At 40.0% G+C, this 22,119-nt stretch overlaps 1 protein-coding gene across 1 annotated transcript in view; it reads right to left on the reverse strand.

The window, feature by feature from the left end:
• CDKAL1 (CDK5 regulatory subunit associated protein 1-like 1) overlaps positions 1-22,119 on the reverse strand; it is a 980,453-nt gene that overhangs the window by 715,487 nt on the left and 242,847 nt on the right. Inside the window, exon 5 of the mRNA XM_006860787.1 lies at positions 11,933-12,029. Coding sequence (XP_006860849.1) covers positions 11,933-12,029 — 97 coding nt within the window. The remainder of the gene's footprint in view (positions 1-11,932; positions 12,030-22,119) is intronic.

The raw sequence follows: 22,119 nt of genomic DNA on the forward strand, positions 1-22,119 counted from the left end.
GCAAACATTAACCATTTGTGCCTCCCAAGGGCTCCCCTCTCCTCCTCACGACTCTACCTCACGTGTGGTACCTCAAACTACACTTCACCTCCCAGGCCCAGTTACACTCAACAAGACACACTAATTGCTGTTCTTCCACCCTACCCTCCAGTATCCTTAAGCACATGTGCCTCAGACAGGTTTTCATTTCTGCCATAAAGCCTTTTCTCCATCCATCAAAACACTACTCACCCTCTGGAACCCAAGTCAAGAACCACCTCAGTCTCTGAGTACCCAGAGCACTTTATCCCTATGCATATCTATCACAATCATCTACCACACTCATCAGATTTCATGGTCTTTAGGAGAAAAATTATACTTTATTCAGCTCTGTACCTCAAGCAGTAACTTCATTCCAAATGTAGTTCTGGCCAACATTGATTCTGATAGTGTCTAAATAGCTAGTGCAGCTATAACAGAAATACCACAAACAACTCTGGGGAAAGGTATCTGTTTCCTTTCAGCATCTGTAGACCCAGCATCCCTGCGAGATCTCCATGTGTTTTGACATCAACCATTCCCTGGATCCAGGAGGTTCACAGAGCAGGGATCCCAGGTCCAAAGGAGGTATTCCACTCCTGGCTCATTCTGCTTGGTGATAGCGGGTTCCTCTTTCAATGTCTGTCTTCTTTTACTATGTGTTTGGAAATCTCCCAAACATCCAATCAGGGTCCTGGTGGGATTCAGTGTGGCACTATGGGTTAATGCACAAGACTGCAAAGTCAATTTGAATTGCAAGGTAGTGGTTCAAGCTCACCAGTCACTCTTTTGGAAACTCTATACAGGGTCATTAGTTCCGAAGGCGTTTAACAACAACATCCCACACTTAACCCTCCTATTGATTTATCGCATTGTATCACATCGTGAGAGATCATTATGTTAAATTCCACATTACATCATTACATAACTGCCACACCACTGGGAACCATGGACCAGTCAAGCTAATACAGATTTTGGGAATAGACACAATTTAATCCATGCAAGTCAGTAAATGAATTAACAATAATACTAATTAATATAGCGCATTGCTAAGCATAACACACATACCTAAAAATTTAAAGTAAGGATCTATTACATCTCGAATTTACAGATGAAGAAACCGAGACACAGAGAGTTTAAGTGACTTGTGCAAAGTCACACAGTAAATGGTGGTGTGGGGATGTGAACCTATGCTGTCAATCTCCTGAATCTATGCTCTTATCACTATGTTGTTCTTGTCACGTGTCATCGAGTCGGTTCTGACTCACAGCAACCCTATGCAGGGTTTCCATGGGGCGGCTGGTGGGTATGGACCACCACCCTGTGGTTAGCAGTCCAGTGCTTATCCTGTAGTGCCACATCAGAACTGAATGGTGCACTGACAGTGAAAGTCAAACCACTTGCTGTCGTGTGGATTTCGATTCACAACGGCCCTTCTGTTTCCGTGAAGAACTGTGCTCCATAGGGCTTTTGATGGCTGGGATCTTCCAGAAGGAAACTGGCAGTACCTTTTATCAAAGGAGCATCTGGGTAGATTTGAACAGCCAGTAGCTGAGCATTTAACTATTTATACCACCCAGGTATTCCTACCTTTTAATAATTCAGTAGATGAAAACTGTATGCTTATAGGCAAGCTTAGAGGAGTCTGTGAAAATAACAAGACTTGGAAGGGATTTTTCAGAAATGGATCATGAAATGGATCACCAAGGCACCTCTGGTTAACTGCCAACGGCAAGCTGAATTGCTTTTACCATGAAAGGCCGTTTAAATTTACATTTCATTCCTTACCATACTGCCGTTTTGATCATTAAAGGTTAAAAAAAAAACAAACTGAACACAACATAAAGAAATCTGAGACACATGAAGCAGAGACAAATGCATAGGAGAAAAGATCGTTTCTTAGCTTCTGTCCTGGGCATGAGACGGCATCATCAGTGTAACACTGCTCCACATCACGAATTTGTTTACTCTTAGCAACCTGGTATATGATAGAAATGCTCTCAAGTATAGCCTCTCTCAAATGCTGCTTTACTGACATACATAATTTTCAAAATTAGTACATTCACATTTGAAACAGTCATCGTGCTGTTTTGACTTCTCAGGATTAGAGCCGCCTGCCTGAAAAGATGTTGAAGCTGCCGCAAATCAACCTGGTAATAGTCACAGAGAAAAGTGGGCACCTGTGTTACACCACGTTTCTGCTTGGCGTGCCACAGAAGATGAACACCTGCCTGCCGAGCTCACAGCTGGCACTTCAGCAAGTTTGGCCGCTTACACATTTGTAACATCAAATTATATATTGTGCTGTGAACTGCATGCTTTATACTGCTATTAATGTGTGCTTTATTTAGGATTTCTAGAAATACAGTGACACAAAGTCTAATGAATTAACACCAAGGGAGAGTCTGAATGCAACCCTTGTTTATTAGCACAGAAAAGCAACACAAAACACACAATTTTAGAAACAAGCTTTCTGGTTACAGAGTAAGTGCCAACCTTCCTAACAGATGTCATTTCTATTGATAATGGGTATTGCAGCAATTGGGAACTGAGAGTGCCTTAGAAAGAACGCAGCAAGTAAAGGTTATTTCTCCCTTCTCTGCCCTAACACAACTTTTAACTGATAGGCACACAGCATACATCCCACTGGACCTTAAAGACAAAGTCTCAACTAGTCAATCTCACTGTGGGAACCATGTTACTGGATTCTCTGGGGGAGCTGGAGAAGTTTCAGATTCACACATGGTACCTGTCCCCGAGAACTGGAACAGAAGTTCTCTGAGGATAGGGAGCTTTGACAGTTAGACACTGCTGCATTCCTAGACAAAAGCAGTAGTGGGCAGTCAGTAAGTACTTATCCAGTTGAAGAAACAATCTACTACTCCTATTATTCCACCTGATTTCGGCAAACAACATCCTGCTTTCTTACTGGCTGATCTAAAAGGAATTTTTGTGCCAACACAGGAGGTGGAGAGAAGGGAAGCAGTATGTAATCCAGTCACAAGACCAGGGAAGCACCTATTGCTAAATACAGAGTAACTTACAAATGGTAATAAGTAGAAATGAACTCTTCAATTTAATCTCAACTGGCTTAAGCAGAGGAGCTAAATTTGGATACTTTTTAAAAAATTTGTATTAACTGGTCTTCCTTGTAGGCGTATGGATATTATAACAGGCTGAGTTGTACTTCAAAACAGATCTTAACATGTTCTTTTTTGATGATAATTGTGATGCTATTCCTTTTCAAGTTGTTATTACCAGCACAGTAACCATGTGATTGTCATAGTCAAAATGACCAATACCAGTTCATTTCAGCTCATTAATGCCTAGGATATTGATGTTTATATGATCCATATCATTTTTGACAACTTCCAATTTTCCTGGATTTATACTTGCACATTCCTTGTTCCAATTATTAATGGATGCTTACAGTTGTTTCTCCTTATTTTGAGTTGTGCCCCATCAGCAAATATATGTCCAGACAGCTTTATTCCATTCATATCAACTCTTAATTTGAGGAGGCAGCTCTTTCCCAGTTGTATTTTGAGGACCTCCCAACCTGAGGGGCTCATCTTCCAGCACTACATCTGACAATATTCTGGTGCTCTTCATCATGTTTCAATATTCAATATTGTGATGCTATCTGACAGGGTTCCACTGCTATGTGTCTGTCAGCATTGCTGTGCTTCTGGAATCTAGGGTACCGGTATTTTATAGACCAGCAGGGTCACCCACAGTGGACAGGGTTCAGCTGATAGACTAGGAAAAAGGGGAGACAGACTACTTCTGAAACTCTTATGAAGAAAGTATGGTTTAAAAAAAATAATTAATTTATCCAGTATGTTCCTTCTCATTTCCCAATGTGAAGAGGATAGACTTGTGTCACAGGAGAGGGGAAATGCAGGTGTTAACGTCACCAAAGTCAGATCTTCCAATCCCAGAGGCTGAAAGGCCTTACCTCTGATTCTGACATTGTTACTTTCTTTCCATTCTCCACCCTTTAAATAATAATTATCACAAATACATCATTTTAGGACAGGGCTGGACAGCCAACAATACAAGACTCAAAGGTCAAATCAGGCTGACACGGATTATCAGGTGTCGGTCGGTTACTATTCTTGATCATTAAAGCAAATTCCAGACTCCTTTTCTGAGGGCTAACGCTGATGAAAATGAGTGTATTGTAATGGTTAAAAATAATCTCTCTTTTGCTGTCCAAGCTGATTCCAACTCATGATGACCCCATGTGTTATAAAGTAAAACTGCTCTGTGGGTTTTCTTGGCTGTGATCTTTATGGAAACAGACTGCCACAGAGCAATTGGGTGGGTTCAAACTGTCAAACTCTTAGGTTAGCAACAGAGCAATTAGTCATTTGTGCCACCAAGACTTCTTTCTTTCCTACTAAATAAATATCTTCCCACAAGCTCACTACATAAGTGCTTTTCAGCACAGGTACACTATGTGCTCTAACTCAGATCTGCATAAGTCCTTTGCCCACCCAGTGGTCCCTACCAACTGAAATCAGCTTGTGATTGGCCTCATTTGGTCAACAGAGTAACACATCTTCTTCCTAACACCTCTATTACCATCCTCCATCACAGGAATTCTGTGAAGGAATAGCATTCTTTCCTCATGCCATGTATCAATTATGCAGTACAATTCCAAATGTACTCCTAAAAATATCTTCCCAAGTCACTGAATTTAAACATCTTCATAGTCCCCCCTTTTTTTTAACACTTAGGAATTGGGTTTTTGGGGGGAGAGGGGAGTTGTTGCTGTTAGTATAAACCAATACAGCTCATTTCTCTATTTCATTGTAAATTAACTTACTACAGATATCTGATTTCATAGTAATTCTAACCATTTTCCACCAAAACGGGCCCCTCTTAACACAAAAATACAAAATACAAATGATTTGGGGGCTACCTAAGTCATTTCCCCCACCAAATTACTTTCTGTTCTGTGATAAAAATCAGTGGTAATAAATAAAACCCTGGAGAATAATCTTGGTGGTGGTGGTGCTGCTATTAGTATGAGAGTCAGGTCTAACTCATAATAACCCTGAATAGGGTTTCCAAGAAGCAGTTGGCAGGTTTGAGCTACCAACACTGGGGTTAGCAGTCCAGCGCTTATCCTGCAATGTCATATTAGGACTCTGGAGAATAAATTTATTATTTATTAATAATACTAAAGTTGATGGTAAACAGGTCATTAAACTATAACTCTGAAATGTTAATAGTAATGTGATTCCAACTATGAATGTGATGGAGCATGCTGGGAGCAAAATGATGAAAACCTCTTAAGATATTAGCAGATATCTTAAGGCAATGAGTTGCTGGGCCTGGGGGCTTAGAACCATAGTCTCAGGGGACACCATGGTCAATTGGCATAACATAGTCCAAAAGACAATGTTCTACATCCTACTTTGATGAGTAGCATCTGGGATCCTAAAATTCATCTAAGGTGACACTATTTGTCTCTCTAGGTACAGAAGAAGCAAGAGTGATAAGAACTGAGGATGCTGGAAATCAATTAATCCAATGCACTACTGGAGCATGTAAACATTAATCTCCATAATTCTGAGACCAGAAGAACTAGATGGTGCCCAGCTACTACTACCAACTGCTCTGAAAGGGATCATAGTAGAAAGTCCCAGATAGAGCAGCAGTAAATGTGGAATAAAATTCAAAAGTATTTAAAAAAAAAAAAAAAAAAAAAACTGGGTTTACTGGTCAGAAAGAGATTGAAGGAACCTAAGACTATGGCCCTCAACCACCTTCCAGGTCTGGAAAGGAACTCACTGTCATGGCCCAAGTTCAGCCAAGCAGTCAATGGGGATATAGGGAGGGGCAGCAACACTAGTAAGATGTTCATGACATAGAATGATCAATCATTCAAAATCAAAAGAGCAACATTTACCTAAAGACAGAGTTGAGACGGGATGGGAAGGTACGTGAAATGGAAATAGGAACCATAGGTCGGAAGCAGGATAACTGTTATTGCATGGAGGGGATTGTAATCATTGAGATGAAACAAAGTGTATGATTTGTTGAAGGTAAAAAAACTCATGTTCTTGTCTGTAAACCTTCACTTGAATCACACTAAAAATTAAAATAAATAATAACACTGTGATTCACTTCAGAGGATCTTTTCATAAACGAATTACATTAAATTAAAATAAAAGAACATTGTGAGCATTATTGTATTTTGTATATTTTCTACAAATTATAAATATATCCAATAATTATGAAATAGGATCATGGAGCCTTTGTAGGATAAGCAGTGGATTGGGAAACACAAGGTCAAGTGCTCCAAGCCCATCAGCTGCTCTTAGGAAGAAAGGTGAGGCTTTCTGCTCCCACAAAGATTTACAGTCTCAGAAACCCAATACACAGTGCTTGTGAGTCAGAAAAGACTTGATGGCATTTTAACAACAACAACAATCAAGAAATGGCTGAATAAATTACGAAATGTTCCTCAATAGAACATTCTTACAAGACTTTAAATGATTAAAAATTCATGGAATTACATGGGAAAAGATGGATACAAAACAGGTTTTGAGATTATAAACAAACCACTGTCAAGTCAATTCTGACATATCGTTGTTGTTGTTGGGTGCCATCGAGTCAGAACCAACTCATAGCGACCCCATGCACAGCAGAACGAAACAATGTCCGATCCTGGGCCAACCTCACTACCTCTGCCACACTTGACACCATCAATGATGCCACATGGCTGATCCATCTCGTTGGGGGTCTTCCTCTTTTTCTCTGACCTTCCACCTTACCCAGCATGACATCCTTCTCCAGCGACTGTTCTCTCCGGACAATGTGTCCAAAGTAGGAGAGACAAAGCCTAGCCATCTTGGCCTCCAAGGAGCACTCTGGTTGCACTTCTTCCAAAACAGATCTATTGGTTCTTTTGGAAGTCCATGGCACTTTCAGTATTCTCCACCAACACCACAACTCAAAGGCATCAATTCTTCTACGATCTTCCTTATTCACTATCCAGCTTTAACATCCATATGAGGTTACTAAAATACCATGGCTTGGGTCAGGCACACCTTAGTCCTCAAGCTGATATCTCTACTCTTCAATACTTCAAAAAGTTCCTGTGCAGCAGATTTGCCCAATGTAATACGTCATCTGGTCTCTTGACTGCTGCTTCCGCAAGTGTTGATAGTTGATCCAAGAAGAATAAAGTCCTTGACAACTTCAATCTCTTCTTCATTGATAAGAATGCTGTTTATTGGTCCAGTGGTGAGGATTTTTGTTTTCTTTACATTGAGTTGTAATCCATACGGAAGGCTGTGCTCTTTGATCTTCCATCAGTAAATATTTTAAGTCCTCTTCACTTTCAGCTGACTTACCGTAGCCCCATGGAACAGAATGGAACTGCACCATTGGTTTCCTAACCTGGAAATCTTCACAGAAACACACAAACACCTTTCTCCCACTGAGCAGCTGGTGGGTTAGAACTACATTACCTTTCAGTTAGTACACAAGTGTTTAGCCACTGCTCATCCAGGGCTCCATTTTGAGATTGTTGTTGTTGTTAAGTGCCGTCGAGTCAGTTCTGACCCGTAGCAACCCTGTACAGGGTTTCTGAGGGTGTAAATCTTTACGGGAGTAGAAAGCCTCATCTTTCTCCCGTGGAGCAGCTGGTAGTTTCGAACCACTGACCTTAAGGTTCGCAGCCCGATTCGTAACCACTACACTACCAGAGCTCCCCATTTTGAGATTACAGGTAAGTAAAATATACAAAGCTTAAAAGTCTGATAAAGATAAGCACATTATAATAATTCTGTGCTTGTTTTTTTTTTATTATACCGATTTTTAAAATTTTCATAATAACTTTGTAAAGTATCATTGCCCTATTTTTTTCTTTAAGTTTTTATTGTGAATTGAATGATAGTTTACATGGGAGAGCATCAGTTTTACACTCATCCTATCATATTTCATTTCATTGCAATGATTACAGCCAATACATCATCATTCAACAATATTTGCTTCTAGTCCCTCTATTTTTTTTGTTGTTTAGTTTTTTTTCAATGTACACAAAAATACTCAGGAATATATAACAATTTAAACAACCAAAGGGCACATTCTGCAAGCCTGCCTCCTAGCCGCCAGCACACAGCCTTTCTCTTTCTATGAGTCTAGAGTCCTCAGCTGTTCCCTCTCTCCATGTCCCTATCTCCGCCTCTATCTCTGGTGTCACTTCTCTGGATAAGGTCCCCACATTCCGCTCATGCTCTTCTCCCTTGATGGTCCTAGGGTCCTTCGTTTCTGGACTGTAAGATTAACTACTCTCCCCATTTTGCTACAAAACTTCTACCTTTACAGTTGTGACAGTCGCAATTAGTCATAAAAAGTTACTCACTTTTGAATCATATGAATCTTACGCCCATCTCCTTCCACCAGACCAGTTTAGACTATTCAGTGGGGATTCTACCTTCCCCTGCTCTATGCTTGTTTTTGTTGTTAACTGCCATTGAGTCAATTCCAAGTTATGGTAACCCCGTGTGTGTCTGAGTAGAATTGCTCCATAAGGTTTTCATGGTTGTGACCTTTTGGGAACAGATCACCAGGCCTGTGTTCCAAGGCGCCTCTGCGTGGGTTCCAACCATCAAACTTCGGGGTAGTAGGGTCACCATGTTAGAAAGATGACATTTGGAGTTTTCTTCCTCTTCACTTTTTACAATATATATTTCTCCAATTATAAAGGAGTAAAATAAAATAAATCTACACAATTTTTGTGGTAATAAAATGAGACTATCTAAAAGAACAAAAAGGGTGCTACATTAAACAAAAACAAAAAAAAATGTTTACTTGTCAGCTCCGTTGTTGTTGTTAAGTGCCGTTGAGTCGATTCCGACCCACAGCGACCCTGTATTGGGTTTCCGAGGAGCAGCTGGTGAGCTTGTCTGACCTTGCAGTTCAAACGACTTTGCAGTCTGGCGCATTAACCCACAATGCCACACCAGGACTCCATAGGTACATACATTAACAGTATTGGTGTCCCTCTTAAACTATCCTGGAAATCTCCCCTACATCCTAACATAGAAGGGGACTTCGAAAAGTTGTGGGAAAATGAAATGACCTTTTAGTAGATGATTCTTTAAAAGTCATTCCATTTTTCCACAAATGTTTTAAAGCCCTCTCTATATATTAAGCTGTTTCCTGCCCACAACGAAGTTTAAAAAAAAGAAAAAAATGTTACCACGATACACACAGAAAAAAAGGTTTTTGCCCTACAAATAAAATCCTGCAATTCCAGTAAGAGAAAGCTTTGGGATAAAATCTAAGATGAACCTCAAGCTTTTACCACATTCCATCTCAAAGACAGAGTTGTAAGTGGTTTCCTATTTCCCTAACACAGCAGGACTTTGTTTATGGAGAAAGCAAGTCTAACATGAAAAGATAACTCAGGAGGCCAATATTCATTTCAGTGCTTAAACCAAGAGAAATCAAAATGTAAGCAGACAAATGGTGAAAACAAACTAAAGTTACCAAACATTCAGGTTCTGTTTGTTTAAAGTGAGAAGATTATTAAATTTACTAGCAGGGCAAGGGTCTCACAGCAGAAAACAAGTTCATTACACTGAGAATACAATATAGAAACCTGTCAATGTTACATCCAATGAGGAAAAAATCATTATCAATCTCAATCCAAATGCCAAGTATTCCCATAAATTCTTTTTCTATGAATAGACAATTCTCTCTCTCTAACTTTCTCTCTCTCTCACACACACACACACACAGAGGATGAATAAAACATTATCCACACCCCAGTTATATTAAAACTTCTGTTGGCTGCACAGTATTATCAGTGCTTTCCATTCAAGGTCACTATTGTGCAGGTGTGAACATGGACATCTACAGGCAAAATTTGGACTGATACTTGAAGAAAAGGTTTCTTTTAAAAACTCATTACTGGTGACGAGACATGGATTCATTACTATGAGCCTGAGAGAAAACGGAAGAGGATGGAAAGGAAACATCCTCTATCGCCGACCAAGAAAAAGTTCAATAGCCAACAATCAGCTGGAAAATGGATGCTTACAGTTTTCTGGGATTCTCAAGGGATTATCAGAATACCATCAGGAAAAAGGTTCAACAATCAACAGTGCTCATTACAGTGAGTTGCTCACTGAAGAGTTGAAGCCTAAACTTCATATTAAATGCAGAGGACTGCTATCCAAGGGCTTTGTGCTCTTGCATGACAATGCACGTCCACACACCTCTGAACACACTGTTGACACTCTGCAAAAACTTTCTTTTGAGGTGTTAAAGCATCCTCCCTCTAGTCCTGATCTGGCTCCATTAGACTTTCATCTTTCCCCTGAAAGTAGACCTTTGAGGACAAAGATTCACCTCTGATGAAGAAGTGAAGGCAGTGGTGCATTTGTGACTCACAGCTCAGCCTAAAACATTTCTTAATAAGGGAATACGAAACCTTGTTGACAGATGGACAAAATGTATTGAAAAGCAAGGAGATTATGTCGAGAATTATGTATTTGTCTTTTCTGAAAGTAGCCAGAAATAAATTCGACAGCCAGAGTGCGGGTAATTTTTACTCGCTCTCGTGTATGCTAAATTAGTAAGGACCTTTCTAAAGGTGACCACGCTTGAGCTGAGTTGAGGACAACTCAACAGACTGGTGAGAAGGAAGAAGCAGCACTGTTTGGTCACTGATTACTGGATGAGTGTCAAGTTCATCTAGGTGAGTTGAGAACAGTGATGAATACAGTGAGGAAAGATTGAGACTTACTGGCTTCACAGAACTAACTGACTGCCAAGTAGGAAAAGACCATGCCAATGGAGACAGCAGTTCATTCATCCAGTCATTCAGCTGGCACTTACTAAGTAAAGCTACATGTCACACATCCCTAAAAAAGGCTGGGGAAGCATAGGGTGAGTGAGAAACGAAAATGGAAAAATTATCCTCATGAAGCTTACAATTTATATACAGAGGCAGGCTTTCTTCAACAAATCAAATAAATAACCTACAATCACAGTTATGTGAATTGCTAAGTGAGCTAATGATAGGAAACTGCCCAGTCAGCAAAGGGAACCAGAGATTGGATTATTGAAGGTGGTTCAGAGTGGTCAAAGAGGGTTTTACAGAATGTGTAATGCTGGAGCTAAGACTTGGAGCAGCAGCATTAGGGATGTGGTATCTGTGCACTGAGTGATGACAAGCAGTTCAGTGTGGTAGGAATAATATGCCAAAAGAGGACATTGGACAAGCAGGCCAAGGCCAAAGTGTTATTACAAACAATAATAATAAATAAATAAATGAAACCAAACAGCTGCTGTCAAGCTGATTCCAATTCATGGGGACCACAGAATAGAATTACCCCAGACGGTTTTCTTGGCTGTAATCTTTATGGAAGTGGATCGCTAGGGTGTGAAGTGCCAGCCTTCAAGTTAGTAGTCTAGCACAGACCATTTGCACCATGCAGGGACGTAGGATACTGTTGCTATGTGTCTTTGAGTCAATTCTGACTCCTGGTGACCCTGTGAAATAGAGTAGAACTGTCCCACAGACTTTCCTGGGCTGATCACCAGGTCTATTCTCCCACTAAGCAACTGTGGGTTTCAACCTCCAACCTTCAGGAGAGCAAGCAATGATGCATGTAACCACTGTACTATCAGAGCCATACTATGACCTTTGACTGTATAAGGAGACTACCTTATACAGTCAAAGGTCATAGTAAAGGTCATTTTAAAAGGAGACTACCTAGAACATGCTTTGGTTCTGAGGTGATATAGTTACAGGCATTTGTTTACAACAGTCCTAAGTGTTAACAGTTTGAAGCTAACCTAGAAACAGAAAATGAAATGTGTAGGTATTACAGGCTTTAGTAATATAAAATTTTCCCTTTCCCACCATCAGGGACAAACTTACCCCTATGACACTCAGTCCCTTAAGGTAGTCCTGACGAGGCTGGGCTTGAGGAACACATCCAGCTAGCACGACTTTCTTGTTTTCCTCTTGGGCTTTTCTATAAGATTAAAGAGAAAACAGTGAGTATTCTTTGGCTTACAAGTGTACCCTTGGGAACTGATTATAGTACTCATAAATTCTACAAATAATAGCAAATGATAATCAGATTCCTATACTATGTGTCTATTTATCCTGCCATTAAAGAATATAATAACAGTCTAATCTGTTAACGTCTTTATCTTCTCATTACAAATTCATTTTTACTTATATAGAGTTCTCAAGGAAATGAACTATTGTTTAAAAAAAAAAAAATACATTTTCCAGAAGAAAATTAACCCTTCAATAAATTCCTTATTTTAAATAGTAGTGAAAATGATCCTAAAACGTACTCTATTTTCTCTTAGTTTTTTGTCCTGTATAAAAGGAAAATATGCATTTTTTTAAATTGAAACTAGAGGGAAAATGTAATACCTTATATATACTAGAAATCCACATAGCTCCTCGGCGCTGCTCTCCAGAGAATAACTATCTTAGAGTGAATGATGGTTGATGCTTATGTCTAGACCATTCCTCATGTGTGCAAGCAGATATAAGAAAATAGAGCTGCATTCATATTTACACAATCACATACCACACACACTATTTAAACACAAAGATACAACACAACATTTTTCTCTACAACTTGCATTTACTAAATATAGCACATCTTGAATATATCTTTGTGTCTTTACCTAGAAATCCACTTTGTCCATTTTAGACATTGTATCCTACTAGGATAATGTAACCAGTCTTGTTCTACTAAGCAAAATGGTTATTTCCATTTGTTTAATGTTGCAAACGGCTTTACAAAGAATATCATTTACAGATTTGAGGACTTCAAAACAAACTTTTGAATTATGGCAACCTAGATATGAAATCTGTGCTTAGTTGTCTTATGATTTCCCGAGTATAAATTATATGAAGAACTGCTGGATCACCGGTATACACATCTGTCATCTCACTAAGCATTTCTTGACTTATGACCGAGTTAGAAAATATTTAATGTGTTTATTATTCATTCATTCACACAGTTGTGTATACGCTAAGCACTGACTGATTTTGTGGTAGGAAACTAGAGAGCAAAGTAAAGTATTTATCTATTCCTAGAAACTATTGATACCCCTTTCAGATTTTTTAACTAAATTTTCAAATCTTCAGCAACTTATGCCAGTTTTGGTGTGTTTTTGCTTGTTTGTTTTTAAGTTTTTATTGTGAATTGAATGATAGTTTGCATGGGAGAACATCGGTTTTACACTCACTGTTTCATTGTAATGATTACAATCTCCTTGGAGTGTCTTTTTTAATGCTTTTTTGCTTGTACTGCTAGATGTGGGGATACTGCGTTATATAAACCAAAACAGATTTCTGAAACAGATTCAGAAAGCTGAGGATCTCAGCACCCAGGTTCCTGGACCCATGAATTGTATATTATTCTAGCAGGAAGTAAAAATCACAACACCTGGCACACAGTTTTGGCGTCATAAACTTTTTCCAGCAGCACAAATTCAGAACTGTAAGCCAACAAAAATTGGTCTCAACAGAACCAGCTCTGTATGATAAGCTCAATGATATCAAACCTTCTGGAAAGGCTGTAGAGAAAAATTATGAATGAATGAATAAGCAAAGTATAAAACACCTGTTTAACAGCACCTGTATTTCATTTAATAATTCAGTAGAACCAATCTGCCATCAAGTCAATTCTATCTCATAGTGACACTGACTACAGGTCAGCGTAGACCTGCTCCACAGAGTTCAGAGACTGCAAATCTTTACTGGAACAGCCAGTTTCACCATTCTCCTTCAGAGCAACTAGTGGGTTTGAACTGCTGATCTTACAGTGAGCAGCCCAACACATGGCCCACTGTGCCATCAGGAAACCTGAACTTATTAGAGTAGTTGGTTATTGTGCCATTTAGAATGCTGAAGAACACTTAACAGTTTAGTTTTAAATAAATCTGACTGGTAGATTACGTAATACATTCAAGAGAATTACTGCCTACTTCGACGGCATGGTTTTACTTTTTTTGCTCAGTACCAAGCACATCATTGCACACAAATACTTAAGCAAATGTGAAATACCTTATAAAATGAAAACATCCTTCCAGTTTCATGAACATACATGAAACTAACATCTGATTTCCTCAAGAATTTTATCTACAACACCCCAAAGCACTGTCCAACATCTAAGAAAGACCCTGCGATCACTAATAATTCAGTCCACATAAAAGCCTGCCTCCTGCAATTAACTCAGCGGCTTATTATGGTGAGTGTTCCAGGGAGCACAGTAACTAGGAAGACATGCACCTTGCAGTCAACAAGCTTACAATTTATAATGAATGAGATGTAAATGCTTACAAAGAATGCAACTTGCAGCAAAATGCCCTTGCATGACACAGATGTACAGGTAATATAGAACAGAAAGAAAAAGAGTGTCCGAACCCAAAAAGATAGGGTGAAGTATCTTGAGGAAATATGTGAGAGTTTTGTGGACAGAGAGGAGTAGGAGAGGGCAAAAACGGAGGCAAAGAATATTTTATGGAGATGTTAGAACATAGACAAAGAAAAACCAAATAACCAAAAATCCAAATTCACTGCCATGAGTCCAATTGACAGAGACTCTGTAGGACAGCATCCAACTGCCTCATTGGGTTCCTAGACTATAAATCCTTATGGTAGCCGATTGTCTCAGCCTTCTCCTGTGGAGCGTCTGGTGGGTGTGAATTGCTGACCTTTCCATTAGCAGTCTAACATCTAAAACATTGTACCACCAGGGCTCCTTGCACAAAGACAAGGAGGTGGAAAAGTAAGGGGAAACGTTCCATGGAGCGCTGGTGTGGCACTGTGGGATAAAGCACTGGACCGCAAACTCTCTTTGAGCCACAATGCTGTTCCTTGGAAGTCCTATACAGGGTTGCTATGAGTCGGAATCGACTGGATGGCACCAAACAACATTTCATGATTAGAAAGAATTTCTGTAAAATGGAGTCAGGGCTTAAACTATAGAGAAAGCCTTAAGGAGCAGGTTGTTGTTGTTATTGTTAAGTGCTGTCAGGACAGTTCTGACTCTTAGGGAGGGTTTCCAAGGAGCAGCTAGTGAGCTTGAACCATCAACCTTGCGGTTCAAACTAACCTTTATTGTGCTTATCCTACAGCGCCACACGAGAGGCAATATTTAACAAATATGGCACTGGTGGCACAGGGCACAATAAAAAGGGGGAAAGGAGCAAAGATGTGAGAAAAGCAGTTTAATGTAAAATAATGTGAAAAGCTGAATTCATGTGGGAGATTATAAAAAAACGAAGGAAAGAGGGAAATGGTTTTAAAAAGGAAATTCATTCTACTGATAGAATATATTTGGACACTCCAAAGAGTAATCAAGGATGATAGCAAATTCTGAGCTTAAGGCAGGAATCAGCAAACTTTTTCTCTGGAAGTCTAGAGAGTAAATACTTCTTCAGGCTTTGCTGGCAGTAAGGTCACCAGAGCCAAGTGTACTTAAGTCTACCATTGTAGTGTAAAAACAACCATAGACATTACCTAAACAAATGGGTATGGCTGTGTCCCAATGAAACTTCCTTTACAAAAAACAGACAGTAGGCAAGGCTTGGCCCATGGGCAATCTTTCTAATCCCTGGATTAAGGGAATAAATGCCTCAGGATGTCACTAACTGTCAGGAAATTTTGGCTGAATACTGGGATGTTGTTGCTACCTGCCTCTAAGTTGGCCTCTGACTCTCATCAAACCTAAGAACACTGGAACAAAGCACTGTGCAGTCTTGCACCATCCCCCTGTTCAATTAAAGATCAGACAGCTGTGATCCACAGGATTTTCACAGGCTAGTTTTCTGCAAGAGTCCTGGTGTGGATAAGCACTGGATCACAAGGTCATTTGAATCACAAGGTTGGTGGTTAAAACTTACCCAGCCGCTCCTTGGAAACTCTATACAGAAATGACTCAACTGCACTTACACACAAGTACAAAATGTTCTGAAGAAGATCACCAAGCGTTACTACTTAGTCCACCATAGTCAGGAAGCTCAGTGAAACAAGTGGAACAGACAAGTGGTGGTGTTATTGTTAAGCATCATCAAGTTGGTTCCGACTCACAGCAACCCTGTATAGGAGTCTAAAGAGTAGTTGGTGAGTCTGAACCACTAACCTTGCATTTCCAATGGTCTTACAGTCCAGTGTTTATCCTACAGCACCACACCAGCAGTGGTAGCTGTACATATAGTAAGTTCACTGGCCAGAAATGGAACCCTGGACTGCAGCATGGGGCTGTCTTGATTGAAAATCAATATGACAGCCACCACACCACCTACATGGAAAGTGAGAGGTCCACATGTCCACTATGGAGCTACCACTGTCCACATTAGTATCAGGATTGTTTTGTGCCATCGAGTTGCTTCCAACTCATAGCGACCCACTACATTGCTTTCTGAGGCTGTAAATCTTTACGGGAACACGAAGTCTCAACTTTCACCCTCGGAGCTGCTGGTAGATTTGAACTGCTGACCTTGCGGGTTAGCAGCCCAGCTGGGAACTCACTACACTGCCAGGACTCCTTCCAACTACATCTAAATATAAATAAATCATATACAATTAGTACTAGATGACTATATTATAAGAATTATAAAGTTGGTCTTAAAATGTTTTTGAAAAGCAGTAAGGCAGAACAAAATTAGATTAGTACTCTGGGTTCAAACAGAAGGGCTGGAAGTTCACTGCAGACCTGAATAAAATGTTAGCAGCCCTCTTGACATCTGATGTAATGTTACTAATCACCGAGAATCTTCTTTACTCATGAAGCTGAAGGTTCAGTGATATTTCTGCCCAATTTTCAGATCCAAGACCAAGTCACATGAGTGAAGCGCATGAAAGTCAGACGCCTGAGCTAACGATACCTCTGTTGTTGTTGCTGTTAAGTGCTGTAGATTCAGTTCCAGTTCATTGTGATCCTGTATATGGTTTCTGAAGAGCGACTGGTGGGTTTGAACTGCCAACATTGCGGTTAGTAAGTAGTCCAGTGCTTAGCATGCAGCACCACATCAGGAGTCCTTATATGCATTTACAGTCCTGCTCACACCACATTCAGCCGCCCTACAATCATCTTCTACTCACTAAGCTCTGTATGGGAGCGTGTTGGCTATGGGTTACAGCAGCTCTAGATCCCAGTGTTACAGCAGCTCTGCATCCTAGGGTGTTACAGCAGCTGTAGTTCTGTCCCCGAAGAAACCAAGGCCACTCAAAGAGGTGAAGCAGAGTTTCAGATTTTATTAAGGCGGCTGTCTCAGAGGAGCTAACTTTTCTACATATTGAGCCCCAAATGCAGGGAAGTACAGGCTTAATATGGGGTCAGAATTGGAGAGGGGCTAGGTTGAGGACCTATTTGAAGACAGGAGGGAAACCAGAAGATTGGTCCCTCTTGGTAACCTGATTAACATTTTAGCTTGTCTCCTGGATGGGGAGGATTGCTCCTGTTCAGTAACCTGATTAACATTCTAGCTTATCTCCTGGGCGGGGAGAGCAATTAATGTTTTCTGGGAGGGGGAGGTTAATGTTTTACATTTTCCTGTTCCTTTGTATAGTAAGAGCTGGACTGGAAACCACAAGGTCGGCAGTTCAGGCCCACCAGACACTCCAGCAAAGATGTATAGCTTCACAAACCCTACAGGAGGGTTGCTATGAGTCACAAGCAACTCGCAGACACTTAACATCAACAGGCTTAGTAAGGAGTCCTGTTGTGATGCTACAGGATAAGAACCGGGACTCAAGGTCGGTCGTACGAACACACCAGCTGCTCCTCAGAAACTCTATACAGGGTCTCTCAGTCAGAACCAACTCTAGGGCACTTAACAACAACAACAAAGTTAAGTAAAGGAAGTAAAAACACTCCTTACTTAATAGGAATATATATTTTTTTAATAACATAAAGTAGATAGCATGCAAATTCATATTATGGACAATGGTGATAATGTTCCCATCTAAATGAAAACTCAAATCTGTAATAATATGTTCACCCTCCTACTATTAATATCCTGAGACCAGACTCTAACCAAATACCGTAAATGGGAATATATTTCAACAGACGAAGGGAACAAAGGGAGAAGGAAAGATTTTTTCAAAAAAGAAAAAGGAAGGGGGAGGAAACTCAAGAGTATAATAGTATTATCAAAAGACCTTGATAAAGTGCCACTGAGAGAGAAGCCCTAATAAGCTGTTACATTTATTCAATTCACTAGGCAATTCGTGCATCCCATTGTACTTTTCTGTAATTATCACATTCACCAAGTATGGTTAAAATTTAATTAGGTTACAAATCTGTTATATTTGGTGGCAGGTGGGGTAGAGGGATATTAACAGCAGTGGTTCTAACTAAGAATCAAATTTTAAAAAGCAGTCTGGTAAGATACTTGTAATATTTTCTAGTATCGTGGTAAAACGTCCTGAAAGAAAATGCACACTTGGACTTAATTCTAGCTCCATCTACCTGAATATAATGTGAGCAGAAGGACCAATCAACCCCAATCTCCTTTCAGGTGGAATATCCATCTGAATTAGAAGTCAGAATTGGCTATATTACTCTGGAGGAGAAAAAGAGTCATTTCTAAACTTACAAAAGGTTCCTAAAACAATTTTTTCAAGCTAATTTTTACATGTTTTTCAAAAGAGAAATTAATGTAAAGGTTGATCCCTTGAAGGGTTTGGCAGCAAAGTCCTTTGTTATTTATAAAACAGAAAATGGCAAGAGGCGCTGGAGCCCAAGGAAAGGTAAAAGAATTGCAGAACCCGTCTCCTTGGCTAATATACAGTCATGGAATTCCCCACCTCCAGGACAGAGATTAACTTCCTACAAAACTGCCTGTAGTAGGCTGCAGCATGTTATAACTCCTGTAGGATCAAAGGTTTCACTGGCCAAGTATATCAGTGTTTTAGTGAGCTTCAAAAAATTCTCTTATTTTAACATACTCTTGTTGAACCAACTAATTCATAATGCACAAACATCCCAAATAATCTGTATTCTTATGATAAAAGACTTCTAATGTTCTGCACTGATTTATACTACTTAAGTTCACTCTGTAGATATCTTTCCCCAGCTGAGTTCCTTGAGGGTGATGCCTGTATATGATTCACTTTATGTACCTCTGAGTAGATTTTCAATAAATCTTCTGCAATTTCAAAAGTGACACAAAAAGCTGGTATCAGGAAATACCACCAGAACTGATCATTAACTAAGGTTGTGATTAATAGTCACATGGATGTCTCATAAATTTTATAAAGCCACAATCTGAAGAAAACCCACTGCTGTTGAATTGATTCCAACTCACAGGGACCTTTCTGGGACATAGAAGAACTATGCCATAGGGTTTCCAAGGCCCTGTCTGTCTTTACGGAAGCAGACAGCCTCCTCTTTCTCACATGGAGCAACAAACGGACTTGAACCACCAAACTGGTGATTAGCAGCCCAATGCTTAACCCACAGCACCACTAGGACTCTTCATTTAATGAAAGAGAATCTATTTTTTCAGCATCCAGAACATATATAGTCCATTCAGAAGAAATATATTTGGTTAGAATCAGTGTCGTTTTCTATGAATTTTATGCTGTATACGCAAATAATTTTCACTCAGAAATCAAATAAATCGTTGAGAACACTTATCAAATTTTTCAAAATTCTTTTCTTACAGTTCAAGCATCACTTTCCCCACAACTCTCTCCCAATGCTCCTCCGTCTCAGTTGCTTTTAAAATGTTATTGTTGTTAAGTGCCATCAAGTCGGTCCCGACTCATGCCCTGTTTCTATATGGACTCCTGATGTGGTACTGTAGGATAAGCACTGGACCGCAGGTTTGATTTGAACTGCAAGGTGGAGGTTCAAACCTATAAGCCACACCAGAGAAACCCTACATGGGGTCTCTATGACTCGGAACAGACTTGATGGCACTTAACAACAGCAACAATTTCTACTATGTCTTCAGAAAAGTAATACAGTTATTGATTCTAACTGGCCTCACACCAAGATGATATTTATCCCAAAGCTACACATTTTAATGCAACTTTTCTTAAACTTCACAGATTTTTTTGTTTTGTTTTTTATAACAGCATCAGCTAACACATCTGGACACAGATATATCTTGGGGCCCCTACCCACTTCTATTTCCAGAATGCAAAGAAATTTCAGAGAAATGAACACTATTCACTGCTCTATGTGAAAATGTACTGTGACCAACATAAATGGGGAAAATAAGAAAAATTGGTAGGTGAAGGGAAAAAGCCTGCCCAATTTCTATTGTTTGCAATGCCAGTCCAAGGACAAATCCACACTAACATCAGTAAAAACTACCAACTAAAAAATACACTAAAAACACACTCATCATTTAGTAACATGACTTAGCCAAACAAAAAATACTAAAATATACAAGGGAGCTTTAAAAAGTTCATGAAAAAAATGCAAGTAAAAGATACTGGAGACAGCAAAGATATGAGAGACCAAATGAAACACACACAGATGAAAATTGGGGCACCCTGAACTGCAGAGGAAAGGTTAGAGAAATGAACTGAGTGTTTGCTGGGAGGACAAGCTCAGCAGGGACAGTGAGAGAGGCCAACTGACTGGCCAGATACAGCACGACCATCTTGTGAGCAGTTTTGACAACAGAAGGTAGCCTGGCAGAGCATATTCATTCACATATGCAATGGACAGGTGGGATACCTTCTTTTTTCCCATGCTCCTCTGGTGATCAGAGAGATGGCCAGCTCCCACCACATCAATCCCCAGTACAAACACTGCTTCTCCATGAATTTGGAGCCACATGGTTAGGAGCCACACCAGGGTATGCTGGGGGACTGATTTGGTGCCTGGAAGCAGACAGACTCAACTCCAGACCTACAGAACCCACAGAATCACCAGAGTAACATTCAATCAATCACCCTGTGACCACTGCCCTGTGGTCCTAACAGACACTGAAACTAGTTCCATCAAGGACCTCCATGAACTACTTCTGGAGTGAGTATCCTGAACACAGATGATGCCTATGCCTAGAGGAACTCCATTTAGCACCAGGAACTCTGCTGTTACATCCCTCCATGCCCATCTCATGAGCTCCTTGGCTTGTATATGACACCACCACCCAGAACTCATTAAATATATGTCGTTGTTGTTTTTAAGTGCCCTTGAGTTGCTTCCAACTCATAGAGACCCTACATAGGACTTCTGGGGAGTGGCTGGTGAGTTTGAACTGCTGAGCTTGCAGTTCAGACCAACTTTGCTATCCAGTGCATTACCCTGCAGTGCCACACCAAGATTCCCAATACAAAGGAGAAAAGAGCTGAGAAAGTTGACTTCTATAAATGAAGATAATACACAATGATTCGAGTTCCTCAGACTTTACATCAGTTGGTTTCCAGAATAACTCACAGGTTAAGGCCAAAAGCATGGCCCTCAAAATCCAAGTTCTTACATGAGGGCCTGTAAGCATTAGCACTGTAGCTAGGAAAGCAGATCAATGTCACCAAATTCCTTAAAGCCACTTACAAAGCCTAAAGAGCACCATGCCTACAAGGGTAGTTCCTCCAATATTGCTGAGGAAGACAGACCTCAGCCATTGTGGTCTCTTAACCTGTCCGTAAGCCACTGCACAAGCATCTAGGGTCAAAACTCCAAAGACAGACCCATATTCACCATGCTGCCTTACTGAATAAAGGAAAAAACAAATGATTATCTCAAGAAAAGCTGAAAAGCATTTGACCAAATTCAGCATTCATTCATGAAAAGAAAAGAAAAAAATCCTCAGCAAACTAAAAATAGCTTAAAGCTTCCTACACAAAATAGAGGTTATCTATAATAAACCTGGTATGGTGCTGTAGGATGAGCACTAGACTGTTAACCTCAAAGTCAGAAGTTCAAACCCACCAGCTACTCCTTGGAAAGCCTATACAGGGTTACTAGGTGTTGGAACGTTCACCACGGTACTTAACAACAACATCTTTTCCCCCTAAGATGAGAAGCAAGGCGCCTTTACTTAATATGGTACTAAGGTACTACTCAGGGCAATGAGAAAGGCAAAGAACCTAAGAGCACACTGTTAAAAAAACGAATAATTTAAAAG

Source organism: Chrysochloris asiatica, unplaced genomic scaffold (genome assembly GCF_000296735.1).
Source record: "Chrysochloris asiatica unplaced genomic scaffold, ChrAsi1.0 scaffold00040, whole genome shotgun sequence".
NCBI classification, from domain to species: Eukaryota; Metazoa; Chordata; class Mammalia; order Afrosoricida; family Chrysochloridae; genus Chrysochloris; species Chrysochloris asiatica.